Source organism: Syngnathus typhle, linkage group LG18 (assembly GCF_033458585.1).
Source record: "Syngnathus typhle isolate RoL2023-S1 ecotype Sweden linkage group LG18, RoL_Styp_1.0, whole genome shotgun sequence".
In the NCBI taxonomy this organism is placed as follows: domain Eukaryota; kingdom Metazoa; phylum Chordata; class Actinopteri; order Syngnathiformes; family Syngnathidae; genus Syngnathus; species Syngnathus typhle.
In genome coordinates this window covers 4,922,190-4,939,971 of record NC_083755.1, presented here as the reverse complement: position 1 = coordinate 4,939,971, position 17,782 = coordinate 4,922,190, and the positions used below count along the sequence as shown (strand labels likewise).

At 44.6% G+C, this 17,782-nt stretch overlaps 1 protein-coding gene and 1 long non-coding RNA gene across 8 annotated transcripts; one reads left to right on the top strand and one right to left on the bottom strand.

Annotated features, from left to right (window-relative positions):
* Positions 1–196: 196 nt before the first annotated feature.
* On the bottom strand, positions 197–8,579 carry ace (angiotensin I converting enzyme (peptidyl-dipeptidase A) 1). 2 transcript variants are annotated; one of them, XM_061264278.1, is made up of 25 exons: positions 8,203–8,579; positions 7,009–7,176; positions 6,840–6,927; positions 6,163–6,306; positions 5,909–6,100; positions 5,631–5,728; positions 5,386–5,555; positions 5,099–5,322; positions 4,880–5,024; positions 4,625–4,723; positions 4,091–4,213; positions 3,812–4,017; positions 3,593–3,729; positions 3,370–3,528; positions 3,210–3,297; positions 3,010–3,153; positions 2,757–2,948; positions 2,377–2,474; positions 2,143–2,315; positions 1,857–2,080; positions 1,645–1,789; positions 1,486–1,584; positions 1,274–1,396; positions 1,019–1,203; positions 197–643 (listed from the first exon to the last, which is right to left on the bottom strand). In XM_061264278.1, the coding sequence occupies exons 1-25, from the start codon at positions 8,422–8,424 to the stop codon at positions 447–449; spliced, it is 3,843 nt and encodes a 1,280-aa protein (XP_061120262.1). In that variant the 5' UTR covers positions 8,425–8,579; the 3' UTR covers positions 197–446. The 2 variants fall into 2 exon arrangements, with proteins under 2 accessions (XP_061120262.1, XP_061120263.1); XM_061264279.1 differs by having other exon boundaries at positions 197–634; positions 8,203–8,578.
* On the top strand, positions 4,871–17,311 carry LOC133142775 (uncharacterized). 6 transcript variants are annotated; one of them, XR_009710254.1, is made up of 9 exons: positions 4,871–5,007; positions 5,108–7,198; positions 7,768–7,896; positions 10,168–10,250; positions 11,730–11,947; positions 12,112–12,203; positions 12,973–13,087; positions 13,204–15,777; positions 15,849–17,311. It is a non-coding gene; the product is annotated as an uncharacterized LOC133142775 (long non-coding RNA). The 6 variants fall into 6 exon arrangements; XR_009710256.1 differs by having other exon boundaries at positions 12,970–13,087; XR_009710258.1 differs by having other exon boundaries at positions 11,730–12,203; positions 13,204–14,755; positions 14,835–15,777.
* Positions 17,312–17,782: the final 471 nt, after the last annotated feature.

Below are 17,782 nucleotides of genomic sequence, written 5' to 3'. Positions count from 1 at the left end.
TCATGTTACCTGAGAGCTGCCAGGTATTCTGCTGTGACACTGAGAACTGCAAACCTTACAGAGGCCCCTTTGACTCCTCAGGATGGATGGGGGAGGGAGGGGGGGGGCTAAAAATGCTCTGATTTTTATACTGTGCAGTTTTAATGTAATTCAGTTCTGTCAAATGAATTCTCTGCAAGTGTCATGACAAAGTACGTCCGTTTGGTTTTTTATTGTCGAAATAAGAAACATCCCCCCCCCCCCAAAAAGCTTACACATTACAAATATATCCTCCCTACATATTAACATATTACAAATAAATTACAAAATGTTATTTTGCATAGGCAAAAAAAATATAATTGGAGTGTACAGTAAATATACAAGACTGAACAAAACAAATCAAATGTGATCAGATGCACTGTACAGAAGACCAACACAGCGATATTCACATTTTGCCCTGTTGCTCTTTAGTCTTTTTGCTTGAGCTCCATTGTTGATAGTGACCTGCTGGACCTCTTTGACTTCCTGTATCTGTAGGCTAGGAAGATGGTGGCAACCAGCAGGACCAGACCCAGGACCAACAGGACCCACTGGGCCGCGACGGCAGATGCACTGTCTACCTTCATTCCTAGGAAGTCCACCTTGGGCTCATCGTCTGGATGTGCAAAGAACAATGAGTAAGCATTTTGTTATTTCAAGTTTTGACGGATCCGATACCAGCCAGCTGATACTTCATGCGAAATGAAAATCTGACGAGAAGGCAAGGTAGTGTGCTGACTAAACCCAAACTGCTTGTGTGTGCGTGTTGTCCAAACAAACAACAGCTGCTGTTGTCTCTCCCTGGCGCTTTCGTTCACTCCCATCAATCTAATCTGGCCAATTCTTTTCAACAGGATCTCATCAGGAAAACAAGCAGGAGAAAGATTGCGTTGTAAACTGCAACCCCAAATAGTCCGCCAGCAAATCTTTTTACTATTTCCTCTCGGAAGAAAATTAACTCGATGCGCTTCCCATATGTCGGACTTATTTCAATACTTACTCAAAGGCTTCCAGTCGTAATCGGGCCACCCTCGAATGTCCTTATTCTTGTTATTCTCTTGCTCCAGCCATTTAATGAGAGGTTCGAAATATTCCATGAGTGGCTTGGCGCTCATCTTGGGCTGGCCCGTGATCATGGTCATGGCCTCGGGCCAAGGTTTGCTGAAACCCAGCTTCATCACGTCTCTGCAGATAAGGCGTCATCAGAACCACGTTGACTTTAAGACATGATTCACAATTTGCAGTGCACACTCACCCTAAAAGCTTCCCAGCCTCCTTCGATTTGTAAATGTCACATGTGTGCAAGGGCCCCACGTGCTTGGCGGCGTTGCACAGGGCCTGGTGGAACTGAAACTGGATAATGAAGCTTACAAAGTACCTGTGGAGGAGGTGATCAGATCATTTCCTTGTCATAAACATACTTATATGTTTGTCGATTAATCGGTGATGGATCAGAACAACGCTCACCTCACGTATGGAACGTTAGCAGGGATGTGGAACTTTGCACCTGCGTCAAAGTCATCCTCTGTGCGGGGGACGGGCGGACACAGGCCTTGGTACTTCATCCTGCGTTTCAAAAACAACCATTAATGTTCCTCAGCGGTTCTCAAACAGGGATTTTCTTACCTGAGGTTCCACCACTCTTTATTATACTCAGATGGCGGGATGCGACCATCAAACACCTTCCATCTCCACTGGTCCATCAAGTAGCCAAAAGGTAGGAAGGCGATTTTATCAAGCGCCATGTTCATCAAGAAGTTGATGTCACTCTCTGGAAAGTCAAAAGGAGGAGTTCTTAGTGTGTATCCACATATACATTTCAGTTTCTGCTAACTCACCGTGATTGTTCTCCACTTTGTCCAGGAGGCCGATGGTCTTCAGGTGTTTGGGTGTGGACACGGATAAGGCCAGAACATCGCCGATGGCCTCGTGGAAGCCAGGGTTGGCGCCCTCACGGAACGCCACGGGCTGATCCTTATACTGCAGGAAGTACTGGATGTGGCCCATCTCGTGGTGGACGGTGATCAAGTCGTCCATGGTCACGACGGTGCACTGTTTGATTCTGGGTTTCGTGACATATGTTCAGTCCCGTCACATTTTCAAACATGGGTGGTTCTATTTTACCTGAAGTCTTTTCTGTTGTAGAAGTCCCATGCCGAAGCATGGCAGACCACTTGGCGTCCGTCGGTGGGCTTCTCCAGCATGGATTTGTCCCAGAACTCTTTTGGCATTGGCAGCAGCCCCAGAGAGGTGAAAAAGTTATCGGATTCCTGGAACATTCTTTTGGCATCCCAGCCCTTGGTGCAGGTAAAAAAAAATTACACTTCATAATATTTCTCCATCATACTTGACGTGTACCTTTGCCACCATGGCTGGCGTGGCGTCAACTTGCGTGGCGTGTGGGTAAGGCATGACCAGATCCATGATGCCAGACCACGTCTGCGCCCACATATTACCTGAAGCGACACAATTTCACCGTAAGAATTCCCCTCCGCTCTGTCATGTTTATTCACCAAGCTGAATTCTTTCATTCCTAACTATGTGGAAGTGTCACACACAATCTCACGCTTGACGTTTCTTGAAAGAAAAGAAAATCCTTCCCAATTCCAAAGACATCTACTGCCGAGTACGGAATATTTGTGGCCTCACAAAAGAATTTGACTGGAGTGTGAATTCCACAGCTTGTGGTTTTTCTGATGAAATGAAAGGAACTTCAAATATAAGTCCAGCTAGGTTACCTAGCAAGTGCGCAGGTATGGGTCCCTTCAGGTTGATGCGCTTCGGGCCGTACTTATTGTACAGACCCCTGCGAACATAGGCGTGGAGGCTGAGATAGAGCGGCTCGAGTTCCTTCCAAAGGTTCTCCAGGTCCTGCTCAAAAGTGGGCGTTTCATACAGAGAGCGCCAGAAAGCGCCATTGTCGCTGTGACCTGGAGAAAAGAATTAGATTGTGTACTCGACTTTTAGGATATGGTCATCTTCAGGTCTTACCGTTAAGTCTGGCGGCTTGGTTGGCCAGTTCGACGTGCTGCTGGTAATCCGAGCGAAGCACTTTGCCGGCCGCATCTCGCCAGCCTTTCCAGGCGAATAAGAGTTCATCGTAATCTCTGGACTCTGCCATGATCTTCTGAAGGTCTGAAAGATAACGTGTTCGCTCACTGTGGCGTCAACTGAGGAGTTTTGGTTCTTACCAGGATCCAGCGGGTGACATTGGCCGTTCTCTCTGCAGACCTCTGCCACGCTATATTTGGTCTCCATGTTTGACAGGAGGTTGTTGTACTAAAAGATCAACATTTGCTTAGTTGGAGCAGCAGCTTGACTCTCACAAAATGTTTGTGAGACACAAAGAACCTCTTCAAGTTGCGCTGACGGCAATGCGGCCCTCTCGATGTCTCTGAGTTTCTTAACGATGCGTTTGACGGCGTCGTTCTGGAAGTCTTCCGTGTCGAAGCCCCGTGCCAGTTGGCCGTATTTTAAAGTGTGGGTTGACATTTCCAGATTCTTCTGAAGCTGGTGGACAAAATTAGCTTTTATTTAGCAGCCGTTCCTTTCGGAGAGAGAGCCAAGGCCTCACCATGATCTGCTTGTTGGCTTCATTGATGTCCGTGTTATACGCCCAGGAGGCTTCCGTATAAGCGTTCCATGCCACTTCAGCTGTACTGTTATACTCATCCAGAAGATTCTTGGCATCAAGCTCATCTGTATTTTTATCTGCACGGACAAGGACAACAATCAAGGAAATCTACCGTGAAGGATTTCTATGTCATGTGGTTCCAGGACTTTTGGTTCTTACCAATATCTTCTGGGTAGCCCTCAGGAATGGGTGGAACCCAATTGAAGTCAGGCCATCCCAGAACCTCGTCGACATTTTGTTTTTCCAACCACTTGATAATGGGGTCAAAGTATCTCATCAATGAACCTGCGTCCAGTTTGTTTGTACCCAAAGCCTCTTGGAGCACTTCAGGCCAAGGCTTGGAGGAACCGGCCTGAAGAACTTTTCTAGAAAGATGTTTTGTTGAACAGCAGCAGCTCTCCTGAAATTAACCCCCCCTCCTCGTGATATAACACTTACTTTAAAATGGCTCCCGCTTCTGCAGAGCGGTAGATGTCGCACGTGTGCAAGTCTCCCGTGTGTTTGGCCGCCTGGCACAGTTTTTCGTGGAATTGGAACTGCAGGATGAAGCTAACAAAATACCTAGAAGACCAATAACAAATTGGATTGCTTCCTTCAAGCACAGAGTGAATCCGGTGGATGACCCACAAATGCCATCTGACTAAAAACAAAACAATCCTTTCACGTTGGGAATGAAAATGCCTCATGTAGCACTTGTTGTTTTCTTTTGTGGTTATCTAAGTGCAGCTGGTGTCCATGCAGAGAGTTTCCTGTTATTGTAAATCTTTGGTATTGTCGAAAATCCCATTACCGGCCATTCCGATGAATGATCTCCGTGTACAATAAGACGTTTAATTTCCATTTTGCGTTATTTCCTTTTTACCTTGCACATTTTTTTTGTGTGTAGAAACGTCTCAAGGCGCACACACACGCACGTCTAATATTTTAAAAACACTTTTGTTTATTTTTGCAGCAGATAAAATAAGAGGCTACCTGATGTACGGCGTGTTTCCAGGTATGTGGTATTTTGCGCCGGCATCGAAATGCTCTTCGGTGCGCTTGGTGGGTGGGCAGATGCCTTGATATTTTGTCCTTGAGAGAAGAAATAAAAAACAGATGGATCAAGGAACCAGTCATGGAAAGTTACTCAGTGTAAACATTTGTGCTAGCTTTGAAATGACACATGGTGAAAGAAAATGTTCATTTAAGCCTTTGTGGTACATTTGAATAGGAATAAGCTTCACCTACCTGAGGTACCACCATTCCGAGTTGTAACGCTCCGGAGGGGTGTTGCCCCCAAACACGCCCCATCTCCATTGGTCGATAAGGTAGCCAAAAGGAAGGAAGGCTATCTTCTCCAGTGCCATCTTCAACAGGTAGTTGGTGTCCGATTCTGAAGGAGCACAATGTGGAATTTGAGTTGAACGTTTTTCCATTTCATGATCTGATTGTCGTCGTCTCTTATACCAACGTCAGACGTCACCGACTCCAGCAGTCCGATGGTCTTCAGGTGTTTGGGCGTGGAGACGGACAGAGAGAGAACGTCGCCGATGGCCTCGTGAAATCCGGGATTGGCCCCGCGACGGAACCCCACGGGTTGATCCTTGTACTGGAGGTAATACTGTATGTGGCCCATCTCATGGTGGACGGTGAAGAGCTGCTCCATGGTCACGGTGGTGCACTGTTTGATCCTGCACAAGTATTTCCCATCACAATCTTTCTTTGCACCAAAGCTGTCTTTAAATCCTGATTACCTGAAGTCCTTGCGGTTGTAAAAGTCCCAAGCAGACGCGTGACACACCACCTCACGGTCATCGGGTTTCTCCAGCATGGACTCGTCCCAGAATTCTTGAGGCATCGGGGCTAAACCCAACGATGTGAAGAACTCCTCGGCCACACGAAACATTTTCGTAGCGTTGTAGCCCTGCCAAACACAAAAAAATGGCAGCGATCTCAAAAGAACCGTTTTACTCTAAGGTGTTCGTCTCCCCTCTCTTACTTGTTTGACCATTTCTCCAGTCACGTCCATGTTGGGTTTGTTAGGAAATGGTATCATCAAGCCGTAGATATTGTTCCAGGTCTGGGCCCACATGTTTCCTGAGGGCGAGGACGAAAACACACTCAAGCAACAATCCATCCTTGTTATGGGATCGCGCTCTGGCCGGCTCCATAGGAAATGCCTGCTTGAAGCGTGTACGTCCACCGTGACCAGATAAGCTGGCGCTGGAGCGTGTTGACCCCCGACCCTCCCAGATTGCCACTAGAGTGTTGTTGTACCCAGCAGATGAGCGGGAATCGGGCCTCGCAGGTTGATGTACTTGGCACCGTACTGCTTGTAGAGTTGTCGGCGCACAAAGGCGTGCAGGTGCTGATAGAGAGGTTCGATTGTTTTGTACAAGCCCTCGATGACTTCCTGGAAGTTGTCCGTCTCGTACCAAGAGCGCCAGTCGGCCCCCGTGTCTTTAAATCCTACAAAAATAGAGATAGATTGTTTTATAATATCTTCTCGAACTTTGTTGTATTTTTCTCACCATCAGCTTGTGAGGCTTTGTTGCTGAGCTGCACGAATTTGGGGTAGTGCTCCTTGAGGGGAACACCTGACACGTTATGCCAGCCCTCCCAAGCGTACAGAAGCTTCTTGTAGCTCCGCGACGTGGCCATGATGTCCCTGAGATCTGCAAGGGACAACGTGCGATTAGCTTTGGACAAGGGAGGCCGAAGTTCTCCTTTCCCTCCAAAGTCAGGTATATGAGGAGAGGATGACAGACCAAATGCATGAGTCGTGTGTATTTATTTATTCACGATAAATAATACTCACTATATAAATAAAATAAAACAAAATTAAATGGACTAAATAATTAAACTCATACATACGTAAAAATAATGCATATAAAAATTAAAATTAAATATATTCACATATTAAATCACTATTTTGAGGGTTCAAATTCAAATTGGATTGGCCAATTGAAAAAAAAAAGAAAAAAAATGAGAGCGCTTGGGAAACACTGAGCTATGTTGCAGACAAAACATCAGGCCATTGTTCCCAGTGCACCCCACAGTTCAACACTATGAGCGCGCTGTTGTTCCAGCGTTGTACTCAACATTCAAAACACTTCCTCTGTGAAGTTTGCCCATCCTGTTACTCTTACAGGAACCGATAAGAAGACTTTTTCCTCCGCGAACAACCGCCGCAATCGATTCTACTCACGGGGCTCCAGGCTCCAACTGACGTTTGGCTGCGGATGCACTTTAGCCGTGGAATAAATACTGTCCATGGTGCTGAGAATTGTGTTGTACTGCGCACACAAACACACACAGGAAATCATCGGTCAATCCTTTTAACACTGGAGAATAACTCCAAATCATTGGAGACCAACCTTTCCTCTTTCTTCAGGAGACAAGTTAGCGGCTCCGAGAACCATGACTTTGCCCATCAGTTTCTTATCTTTGGGGTCAAGCGTGTTGAGCACCTCGCTGGTGAACACCTGCTTGGCCTTCATCCCCCAAGCCTCAGTGAAGGCCTGCTCCTCCAACGACGCATTTACCTGAGCACACCGGGAAGGACACGTAAGAAATATGCAAGCGTGGCGCTATTTGCTGCCCGCTGCTTTTTTTGCATGTTTTGGAAGTAAACACGTTTTGGGAATTTGGGAGGGCTCAGGATAAACAGTATTATTATTTTTTATTTATTATAAACATGGCATCAGTCAAATGTGGGGGGGATTACTGAATTGCTTGTGCAAAATTACAACCCCCTCCTAAATTCTCACAAGATCAACACGCTGTATGTTCCCATGATGTATTTACTTTTTTTTTTTTTGGACCAATGAAGCATTTTGCCATGTTGCAATGCTGTTCAAGGTCAAGAGTGACTCAATCACAAATGGGAAAATATTTGCACACGCGTTGTGATTAGGCTGGACCGTGTTTCTGTGGCAAACGCGCTTATCTGCGGTTTTCCCAGCAAGAGGTAAAAGCGGCGAATGTGTAAACTAATTGGTTTCCATTATGAACATTTAACCAGCCAACTAACTTGCATTTAATTTTGCAAGATCATTTTCCATTTAAAATGATGACTTTAAATGGCTTCCCATCCCTCTTTCTGATCCGTTCTACTTTTGTTGTTCATCTTCCAGCCTCAAGACACATTATGTTGGCGCGGCGTGGCGGGGGCTCGCATCTCCACTTGTTCTCCAAGCTTGGAGAATTCCTGTTGTGACAGCTGTACAAGCACGGACATCGCAATAAAAGCCTCAGAAGAGAGAGTAAGCTCTTTTTTATTTTTTTAATAATCATTCGAAACTCTCTTAGTGTCTGTTTGGCTTCACTGGTGCGTGCCACTGCCCTTTTTTCCTCGGGCATCATGTGATGGCAACTCACTGCAGTCTACTGTTAATGTCATGACTTCCCTAAGAAAAAACACAACGACAAAAACAAAGATCTGTTTGTATCTATAAAAGCTTGCACGTTGGCCGCTTATAATTTTTCCGACGATTAAATTCTGGAAATCAAGCAGAGCTCTGGAGTGTACACACCACATTGGCAGGAAACTATTCCAGGAACGACCTTACCTGGAGTTGAGAGTTATACGCTGTCAAGTTGGTGTTGTAGTTCCAGCTGGCCGACACGCTGTGGAAGAAAACCTCCTCCGCTGTGCTGTTGTAATTTTTGAGGAACTTGACTGCATCGGCCAGCGTGTTGGAATATTCCCCTGGCAGCCATCTGTCTGGGAGAGCGACACCATGCCGCACCACTTGCAGCACCAACACAACTGAACACACAAACTTGTCCATGTCTGCCTTCCAGCAGCAAGTGTAAATGGAAAAAAAACAAACACCTTTGACTCAAGCACCTCTTGACTGGTCACTCAGCTCAGCGAGTGTCTTTTAAAGTGTGACCCAGCCCACACGCAGCCTCCACTTGAGTCCGAACGCAATCCCCACCCTTGAACGCAGCACCACTAACGCCTTCTCTCTCTCTTTCACTCTCTCTCTCTCACACAGGCTCAGAGGGGGGGGGGCTCTAGTCATGGTTGGTGGAAAGCAGAGGCTTGACGGGCTGGGGGAAATTAGAAAAGTGAGACGCAGGCAAACCCTAAGAATTAAATTTCACACTCCTTCCCGATGAGGAGATCATCTATTTATCCTGAAATTTGCACCAGTTAATTCAGAAGAATATAATCTGCTATTCAAATGTTTTGTAAAAAAGTGGATATTTAAAATTCAAGTGGATATTCAAATCCCACCCTTTAATGTTGTGAAAAAAATACTTTGTTTCAAAATGCTGCTGAAAAAGGACAGTTGCATTGTGTAAATATTATTTTGATTTTCTCGTACTTACCGTCCACTGAAATATCATAAACACGTCATGAGAAGGGATAAATGACAATAATGATCATTATTAGGGCTCATTAATGTTTAACATACACTCACGCACATCGAATAACACTTTTGATTTACACCACCGATGACAGCGCACGTGTCGGCCAGAATATTTCCCGGCCTTGACATCTAAATTAACTTTGCTCTTGTTCTACTGCGTCACAAATAATCACCCAAAAATGCCGCTTTGCTCAATAAAACCGAATGCTTCAACAGAACCTTCAATCTCTGAGGCAGTTCATGGCCACATTGGCTTATCTTTGGGTTGAAAACACACTGGTTGATCTCAAAGTAGATCTTCCATCGTGCTAGATGTCCATAAATCTTTATCATGACTTTTTGACAATGATAGGCCATATCTGCACAGTCTTGCTGATGTCTACGGAAACACCCGAACATAAATGGCAACTTATTGACAGAATGCATCCTACGCGACTGATAAACCGATGGCTGGTTGATAGCTAGGAAGTACGAGTGTCCGCATGTGCGCTGCCAACGGGGTTTAAGTTTGCCAACAGAGCAGCAGGTGGGAAGTCATAAAGTGTTTACTGCTGTTTTGTATTCCGAGTGTGAGCATGTGACTCAGTCTGCGTGGCTTCTGCAAGTGATTTTTTTTTGCAGTCTTCCAATCTCCAAATAATTGAATGTGGCTCCCCCTGTAATGGAATTCTGTGAGGTGTGAAAGGAGTGTGATGGCCTAGAGAAGCCAATCTCGGGTGTACGTTGCGCACCACTAGCCATGGTGTGTAATGTGTGTGTGTGTGAGCTCGCTTGTCATCAGGTGTCCGCCATAATTCATTTTGGTGCCCCCCCACCCTGTGTCAGGCTGATTTTCATCTGAGGTTGCCATTGGACAATTTAGACATTTAATATTTGATTTACGTAATGTATGTTGCTCAGAACAATTAAATGCTCTTAAATAATAATCTCACTATATTTTTTTTAATTATTATTTGAATGTGTGTAGTATTACTCTACATGAATTGTTTGCAATTTATTGTGGCCATTCAACTATCCTTCTCTGTTGTAATGCATTTTAAGGGGTCTTAAAGGGCAATAAAGAAGACAAACCTGTGTGTTGCAATTTGTTAGACTGAAGGGGGGATGAAATTGTCAACATGAAGTGAACTTTTCTTCCTTCTCACCTCTGGGCAGACTGACCTCAAGCACCTTGAAAACACCAACCGGCCGCTGGCGGAACTGCAGGTGACCGACATTGGGACTGTGACAGGTTAGAGGTGAGTTTGTTCCCCAAACTATGAGCCACACGTGGCTCAGTATCGGGATGGATGACGAGATGGATGGATGTTTCAAAAATGGCGCAGCTGCGTGCCGTGCTGACTGCAGACCGTCTGAATACAGTTAATCAGTTAGGGAGGAGACCCAGCGATAAGATATCTTGACTTGATAGTGCTGTGTCATGATGCATTTGTGTTCAAATTGCACGTAAGATGCATTCATTCTTCAAGACGTCAGCCGGTCGCAGCCAGCGTAATGCTCGAGTTTCGCGTTAATATTTTCCACAAACGCGGCTTTTGCGTTGAGCTGTTTTGTGAGTGTGAAACGGTGATTGATGGTTAGCAGATCCCGTTGGCGTATTTGCGGTCCTGACACAACTAACATCATGTCTGAAGTCATAGAGCGTGACTAATGTATACACTGGAACGAGAGGAGAACTTGAAACATTTGAAAGGAAACAGCGTTTGAGAAGTCCCACGTCTGCTCGGGTGAAAGGTTAACTTTGACAATGCTGATTTCTGAGAGAAGGCCCAAGATTAGATTAGATTAGATGAGGGTGAAAACCACTAAAAAAACACCAAGAGCTGTGACTTGAAAAAGTTTTTACTATTCTGTTGAATCATTAACCTCAAACTGAGTAGATCAGAGGTTGATTTGGTTAAAGTTTAAATATAAAACTTGCCCTACTGTCAAAAACCAACACGCTAACAATGTTTGCTGAGCATGTTTACGATAAACATCTGGCAATAATTTCCAATAATGGAAACATCTAGTTTGAGTGTTAAGTAAACTCACTCATAGTAATTCATCGTTAGTCAGAAGCTCTTCAGAATAATTATTACAAGAAATATAATATGTAAAATAAATCATTAATCATAAATCAAAATATATAAATATAAATAATGAAAAATCATGTATAATATAAATAAAGGGTAAATTGTTGAGGTCGTTGCTATTTTTAGTTATAAAAAATGGATGGATGGGTGGATTTGCATGTATAATATAAATATATAATGGTTATATTGCTGAGGACTTGATTTTTTTTTATCTAGACTATCATACCTCAAGTCATACGCCTGTTGTTTTATCCTATACTGCCCTCTAGCGGACAAACATTGTCAATTAAGACAGTGCACTTTTTGTTCAGTAGCACCTTGTCCAAACACTCGCACGTGCACCTTTGCGCCCCTCAATCGTGCTTTTGCGTTGGAGGTGCAAGTGTGCGTAAGGTGTACAAATTATCCGAAGTGCATCTTTGTCGGCCTTTAATGGAGTTTATTACCCACAATCCTTTGCGCATTTGACTGTAATTGGCGACGTTAATTAAAATTCTTGTTTCTGTGCCGAAAACAATGTCTTTTCATTTGTGAATATCGAACTAACACATTCATGTTAATATAGTTACAGATATAATGAAATTGTCAACTTTTACTTATGTATTTTGAATTAACCTAGATTTTTTTTTTGTCCCAATGTAGTTGCCGTCCAGGGGATATAATCTGCGCGTGCGCAATATCTGGCGCAGCTGCCACAAATTAGTGCATTAAGGACGCCATAGCTGCCATCGACTGAAAGCCGGAGCCTGAGATTTAACTTTACTACCACTCTACTGAAGTTTAAAAATCAATTTAAGCAGCATAACTGCCCTAAAAACACTGATCGCCACCGTGTTCGGTGACGCATATCCAACATGGCGGTAAGTAGATGACGTAACACGCGCCTTTCAAAGTCTACAGCTTTCGGACGCTTTCACCCCACGCGCTCAAACATTTGGTGCATTATCTCAAACGATGCGTAATTTTGATGTGATTTTGAAGTTGTTGATTTTTTTATATATCTACAATTTTCCATGTCTTTCAGCGGGCATGCGCAGAAAAAAGTAGGCAGACCCTGCGCAGATTCATCAAGTGCAGCTGTGCACAGGTGCGACTCACCGCGTGGGACCTTCTCAGGTAAATGAGCACACAAATAAATGTTTGTCGTTTATTGCCGTTTCTCACGATATTATTTGGTTTTTGCATTATTTCCACGCTCGAGGGACACAATAGCGTTGAGGTCTGAGCATATCCTGTCACAATTTCCATTTGTTCGACATTAAGCTTTCTTTTTCCACTGAAGTGTTTCTTTTTTGTGCTGCCCCGCCTGATTAAAATGTATTTCAAATGTTTTATATGCACATGTCAACTGCTCACCCTCCAATTTTCTATTGTGGTGGCTTGTTCAGTCTAATGGGATTCATTTTCTGTGAATGTTTAATTTGAAAATAATTTCTTTAAACACCGAACGTGACAAAATACTACCAAAACCTTCGGCTGCAAATATAGCCTAAAAAATCGTGTCTGAATTCCTCCACTGCCTGCCGGTTGACACGCGAACAACGCATACCCCGAAACATTTAGCAAGCATTAATTTTTCTGCTTTCCGGTTAGATTGGGCACCCTAAGTCGTTCTGTTGCCAATTTTGGACTTGAACTTGGATAAATATGTCCAAATCTGTTCGCGTATTGCTAACATGAGGTAGGATGTCCGTAACAAGTACTTTGGAAGCTACTTGATGGATTAAGTTGACGCTAATTTGCTATATCCTCTAACGGCGTTGTTCCGGGTGTTTGTAGGTTGCACACTAGATGGCTTTCAAAACTCGGACGCATTGTCCTTGGAAACTGCAGCCTTAGACAAAAGTAACTTGTATGTAATGGCGGTTTTTTTCTTTCCCAGCAGAACTAAAACTGGATGCAGCGAGCAGGAGAACCTCAAACTGGGGATCCCCGCCTGTGGACAGTGACGAGAGGGGTCTCAGAAATGAGGAGGACACTCCTAAACATGTGAAAAATAAGTCAGTGTTTCTGTGCCTGAGATGGGAATGGGTCCTTTTTTTTGTTTGTACATGAATGCTATAGTATAAATGTAGTTACCAGCACTCAATTTATGGCGCCTTGCATATTTTTCCAGGGTTGAAGAGGAGCAATGAGGAAAGGACCAATTCCACACCCAGTCAAGAATCAAGCAGCATGCCAATGTGGACATCATGTGTGGGGATCATTTGACCAGGAGGGGGCAGTGTTGCGCTCAGGTTGCCTTTGGTTATGGGTGCACGCCGGAAAGGTTGCCTTGAAATGAGGGCAGGTGTTTAAGGGTCTGATGGTGGGACTTGCTTAAGAGGTGCGCTGTGGTTGTAGTTGAGGTTGTGGCTTGTCTGGATCCAGAGCAGCTTTGTCTTGTGCGAGGATAGTGGTTGAAAGCCGGCCGGCGCTTTGGGGGAGGACTTAAAATTTTGCACATGCGAAGCCCTTTGAGACTTGACTGTGGGCAATGGATATGAGCTTGACTTGACTCGGTCCGTCACACCGATTGACACAAACAAATCCTTGTCGTGTTTCACCCCTTTTATGTTTCAGGTTTTGTAGAGGAACCAGCTTGGGTACCAATAGCAGAAGCCCAATGCCCAAGTTTGCTGTAAGAGCAGCGATGTCTTGTGCTAGGATTGTTTACGGCGCATTGTAACCGTAACCGTAACGTCGTCACGTCGATGGACACCAACAAAACTTTGACGTGGAGCTGAATGTCCAATTTTGCAGTAACACTTGTTGACTATTGTAACATTTTGTCATTTTCTAACCTACCACTGTCGTACTTGCCTTTGTTCTCCCCTCAGTGTAGGGCGACGTTGGAGCGAGCCGGTCCTGAATGTTCAATTTTGCAATATGACTTGTAACATTTTCTTTTTCTAGCCTACCACTGTTGTACTTGCGTTCTTTGTTTCCCCCTCGGTGTAGGGCGGCGTTGGAGCCAACTGGTCAACGAGGTGCCGGAAACACAAACAAAATGGCGCCGAATGTCCAATTTTCCAATGTGACTTGTTGACTAGTGTAACATTTTCTTTACTGTCATACTTGGGTTCTTTGTTCTCCCCTCGGTGTAGGGCAGTGCTTCTCAATTATTTTCTGTTACGCCCCCCCCTAGCAAGAAGAAAACTATTCGCGCCCCCCCTCCCCACCGTGACTATCCAAACTTGTCTTGTAAGTCGTAAAATGTTGCACTGTCGCAAACGTGACAGAAGTAACAATGAGAGCGCCACTGCCCCCTGCTGTAGTAAACGCGCAATTACACTTTATTCTAGTACTGCCAAAAAAAAAGCCTGTTCCCCAGGGTCACACGCGCCCCCCCAGGAATAGCATCGCGCCCCCCAAGGGGGGCGCGCCCCACTATTTGAGAAGCACTGGTGTAGGGAGACGTTGGAGCGAGCCGGTCCCGAAGGTCCAATTTTGCAATACGACTTGCAACATTTTGTCATTTCCTAACCTACCACTGTCATACTTGCGTCCTTTGTTCTCCCCTTGGTGTAGGGCGGCGTTGGCGCGAGCTGGTCCACGAGAAACCACCGGTTGAGGGTCCCCAAGACATAATGACGCGAGCAGCGCACAACTCATTGCATGTTCTGCCTTTTGCAGACTGGACGCAAAAGGGGGGGACGCACGGCCCGACCCGGCGATGGTAACCAAGAGTAGCTAGCTGCTGTGATCAAGTAAGCAAGTGTGACCTCGTACTTGGGGTGCTCTTTGAGTCTCGCATTGTTTCTGCAGATGGCGACCGGGACGCGACACGATCGGATCAGAAGGTGTGGCATCACTGAAGTATCCTGCAGCCAGCCAGGATCTGAGGGAGACCCGCTTCCTTGGAGGCGTTGAGCTTCAATGCGTGAAATTGATTTTTTTTTTCTTTTTTTAATTCACACCAGTGGTGTCCAAACGTCTGAGTGCCGCATACGGAAACAAATTCGTGATTGTTTGTGCTACTGCTACAAAACAATGTTTATTTAGGTCATTCATGTGGTGTCTTGATAAACCTTACGTAGACATAGCAAAAATGAGGATAAACTACTACTGTGTCTGAGTGAAAATTTGAACAGAGGATTTGACTTGTAAATACAACTTAATATTTTGATGCCGTTCATCAGTAGTATTTTGGCGCACCCCTAGTGGCCTGTGGGAAATAGCCCCTAGGCTGCCGTTTGGACACTAATGGTGACGTGTAGGGCTGCACGTGTATTGGAAAACTGCAATATGGTGGTATGTTATTGACATGCACTTTAAGAAAGAAAAGATGTTTTTTTTAATGTGACCTAATGAAACAAGCTCTGTTTTCTTGCTTATAATTATTTTAGAAGATGACAAGTCATTGATGCAAGTTAACGTCTAACTGATCACAGTCAGTTCAAATCATTTCTATCACAAATTGTTGCATTACTTTGCTCGATGCAATGGTCTGGCCCAATACTGCCATATCACTGGTTTTCCAATAAGTTGTGCAGCCTTGATTGAGTGCAAACGCGCAGCGACGTCAAGCGACCGTGCAAGCGAGACTTTTCTGCTTGTGTCTTGCAAGGTGGAAGCGAAGCTGCACAAAACGAACACCCGGCAGACTGAGGCCCCGAGCCCCGGGGTTGGCGAGCGCTAAGAAATCACCCCAAGAAAAGCAGTCTCCATGTGAAGAAGAGGAAGTAGCCCGATGCATGGCTGGCCACAGGTGACATGACAATCAAATGTACAAGGAGAGCATACACTTTTTTTAATTTAGTTTCCTTATTTATCCCGCAGGGCTCGCTCACGTGGCGTCGGAGGGACTGGAGCAGTTCCTCAAATGAAGATGAGTACCATCTGCCGGTCACTGAGTACGTTGACAGAAGTGAACCGCATGCAACGGAGTGCTGTCTTTCTTTTTGCAGTTGTGCGAGGCAGAGGAAGGGTGCAAACGTCGAAAACCAGCCCGGAGCGGACCCGAACCTTCTGCAGACCTTAGCCCGTGACGAGCGGCCCACATGAGGCGGGTGCAGATGCGGCGAGGCTGGGTGGGCAAAGCAGCCAACATTTAGGGAGAGTATGACTTTGTTTTTTCCTTTTGCACTTTCTTGCCCTCCCTCCACTTTCTCACTGGGTGTGCACACTGTCTGTCTGCATGATGCTTCTCTTTCTTCCAAGTGCTGTTGTAGTGCAATATTGTTTTAAAGTGTTTTTTTAATACATAGAGTGAACTGTAAAGTTTGTACTGCAATTGTGTGCCTCAGTACCTGAATTAAATTGTTAACTGAATGCAAGTGGTCCATTTTCAACATTGGCCTGTGTAGTCTAGCTGTGCGTAATGAGGTGAATGTCAAGTAGACTGACACACATAGATGCAAATGACAAGCGTGTTAAAGCGTAAAAAGTCGGCGCTGCAACCCATGAAGTATGTCTGTGGCAAACCTTTTTGCAACCCTGCTGTAAAATGGCCACTGAATTCAGAATCTAGCGCCGTTTTGGTGCACATTTTTTGTACGAGTAAAAGCCTTTATTTTATTGAAGTCCAAGCCTGTTTTTCTTTTTGCGGTTAGATTGTCATGCGGGGTGTTTCTGTGAATAAAGTTAACTTTGGTGTGTTTGGTTTCTGTGGGTGGTCTTTGTAAATAAACTTTGGTGTGTCAGTTGTCATGCACAATGTGCCTCAGTTGATGCTGCATCTCGAATATAAAACTAATTACAAGTTTTGTTACAGGTCTGGAAGTCATCATTTGCAGTCGCAGCACGAGGAAAGCCTGTCCACTATACAGTGGAGAGGGCTGCTAAAGTGAATTTATAAGCATTACATGCAACTTCCAGAATCTGGGCCTTCAATTCAAAGCACTTAGTCTCATGTTGCGTAACAACACGGCCAACCTTGCTGCCAGTACTGTGATAGCGCCCAGTTCAGAGTTAAGTCAGCAAAAACACGTGAGTAAAGGCCACACCGTAGCTTGTTTAGATGGTGTTCAAGTGAGCCAGAAAGAGGTGATCTCATTACCGGCGTCTTTATTAAATTGGCTTTTGTAGACAGCTTAGTTGAATTCCGAGGGCTGCCATCTAATGGTGGCAAACTTGCCCTAACCTGTCCGACGCACCATTTACTTATATGCGAAAATACTTCATTTTTAACTTTAAACTACACTATTAAAAATGCTACCTGTCTCTCCAATGCGCATGTGTAAAAAATACAAAGCAATGACATTAATTTGCATTACTTCTACTAAACACCTGCTACAAATATGTGATATTGCTGCAGTAAAAAATACAAAGCAATGACATTAATTTGCATTACTTCTACTAAGCACCTGCTACAAATACGTGATATTGCTGCAGTAAAAAATACAAAGCAATGACATTAATTTGCATTACTTCTACTAAACACCTGCTACAAATACGTGATATTGCTGCAGATATCTTGTTTCTTTAGCTTGAGAAAGTTTTTCTAGCACTCGCTGTACTCGAACCCGTATCTGCGGGTTGTACTGTCGCGCGTCGAACCGCTCGGCCATCAGTGCTGCGAAACCACACCTTTGGCCGACATGTGCTCAACAATGCAGCCTTCTGCGCTGGTACACCATATGGAGTATACGACGGGATTTTTTTTTACCTCGTTTAATATGCATCAAGCATACGAGCTGGTGTTTTAGAACAGTGTAGGTTTATGTAGTTCACAAAAAAGAGATTTTTAAAAAAAATGGTTAAAATTCATAAAA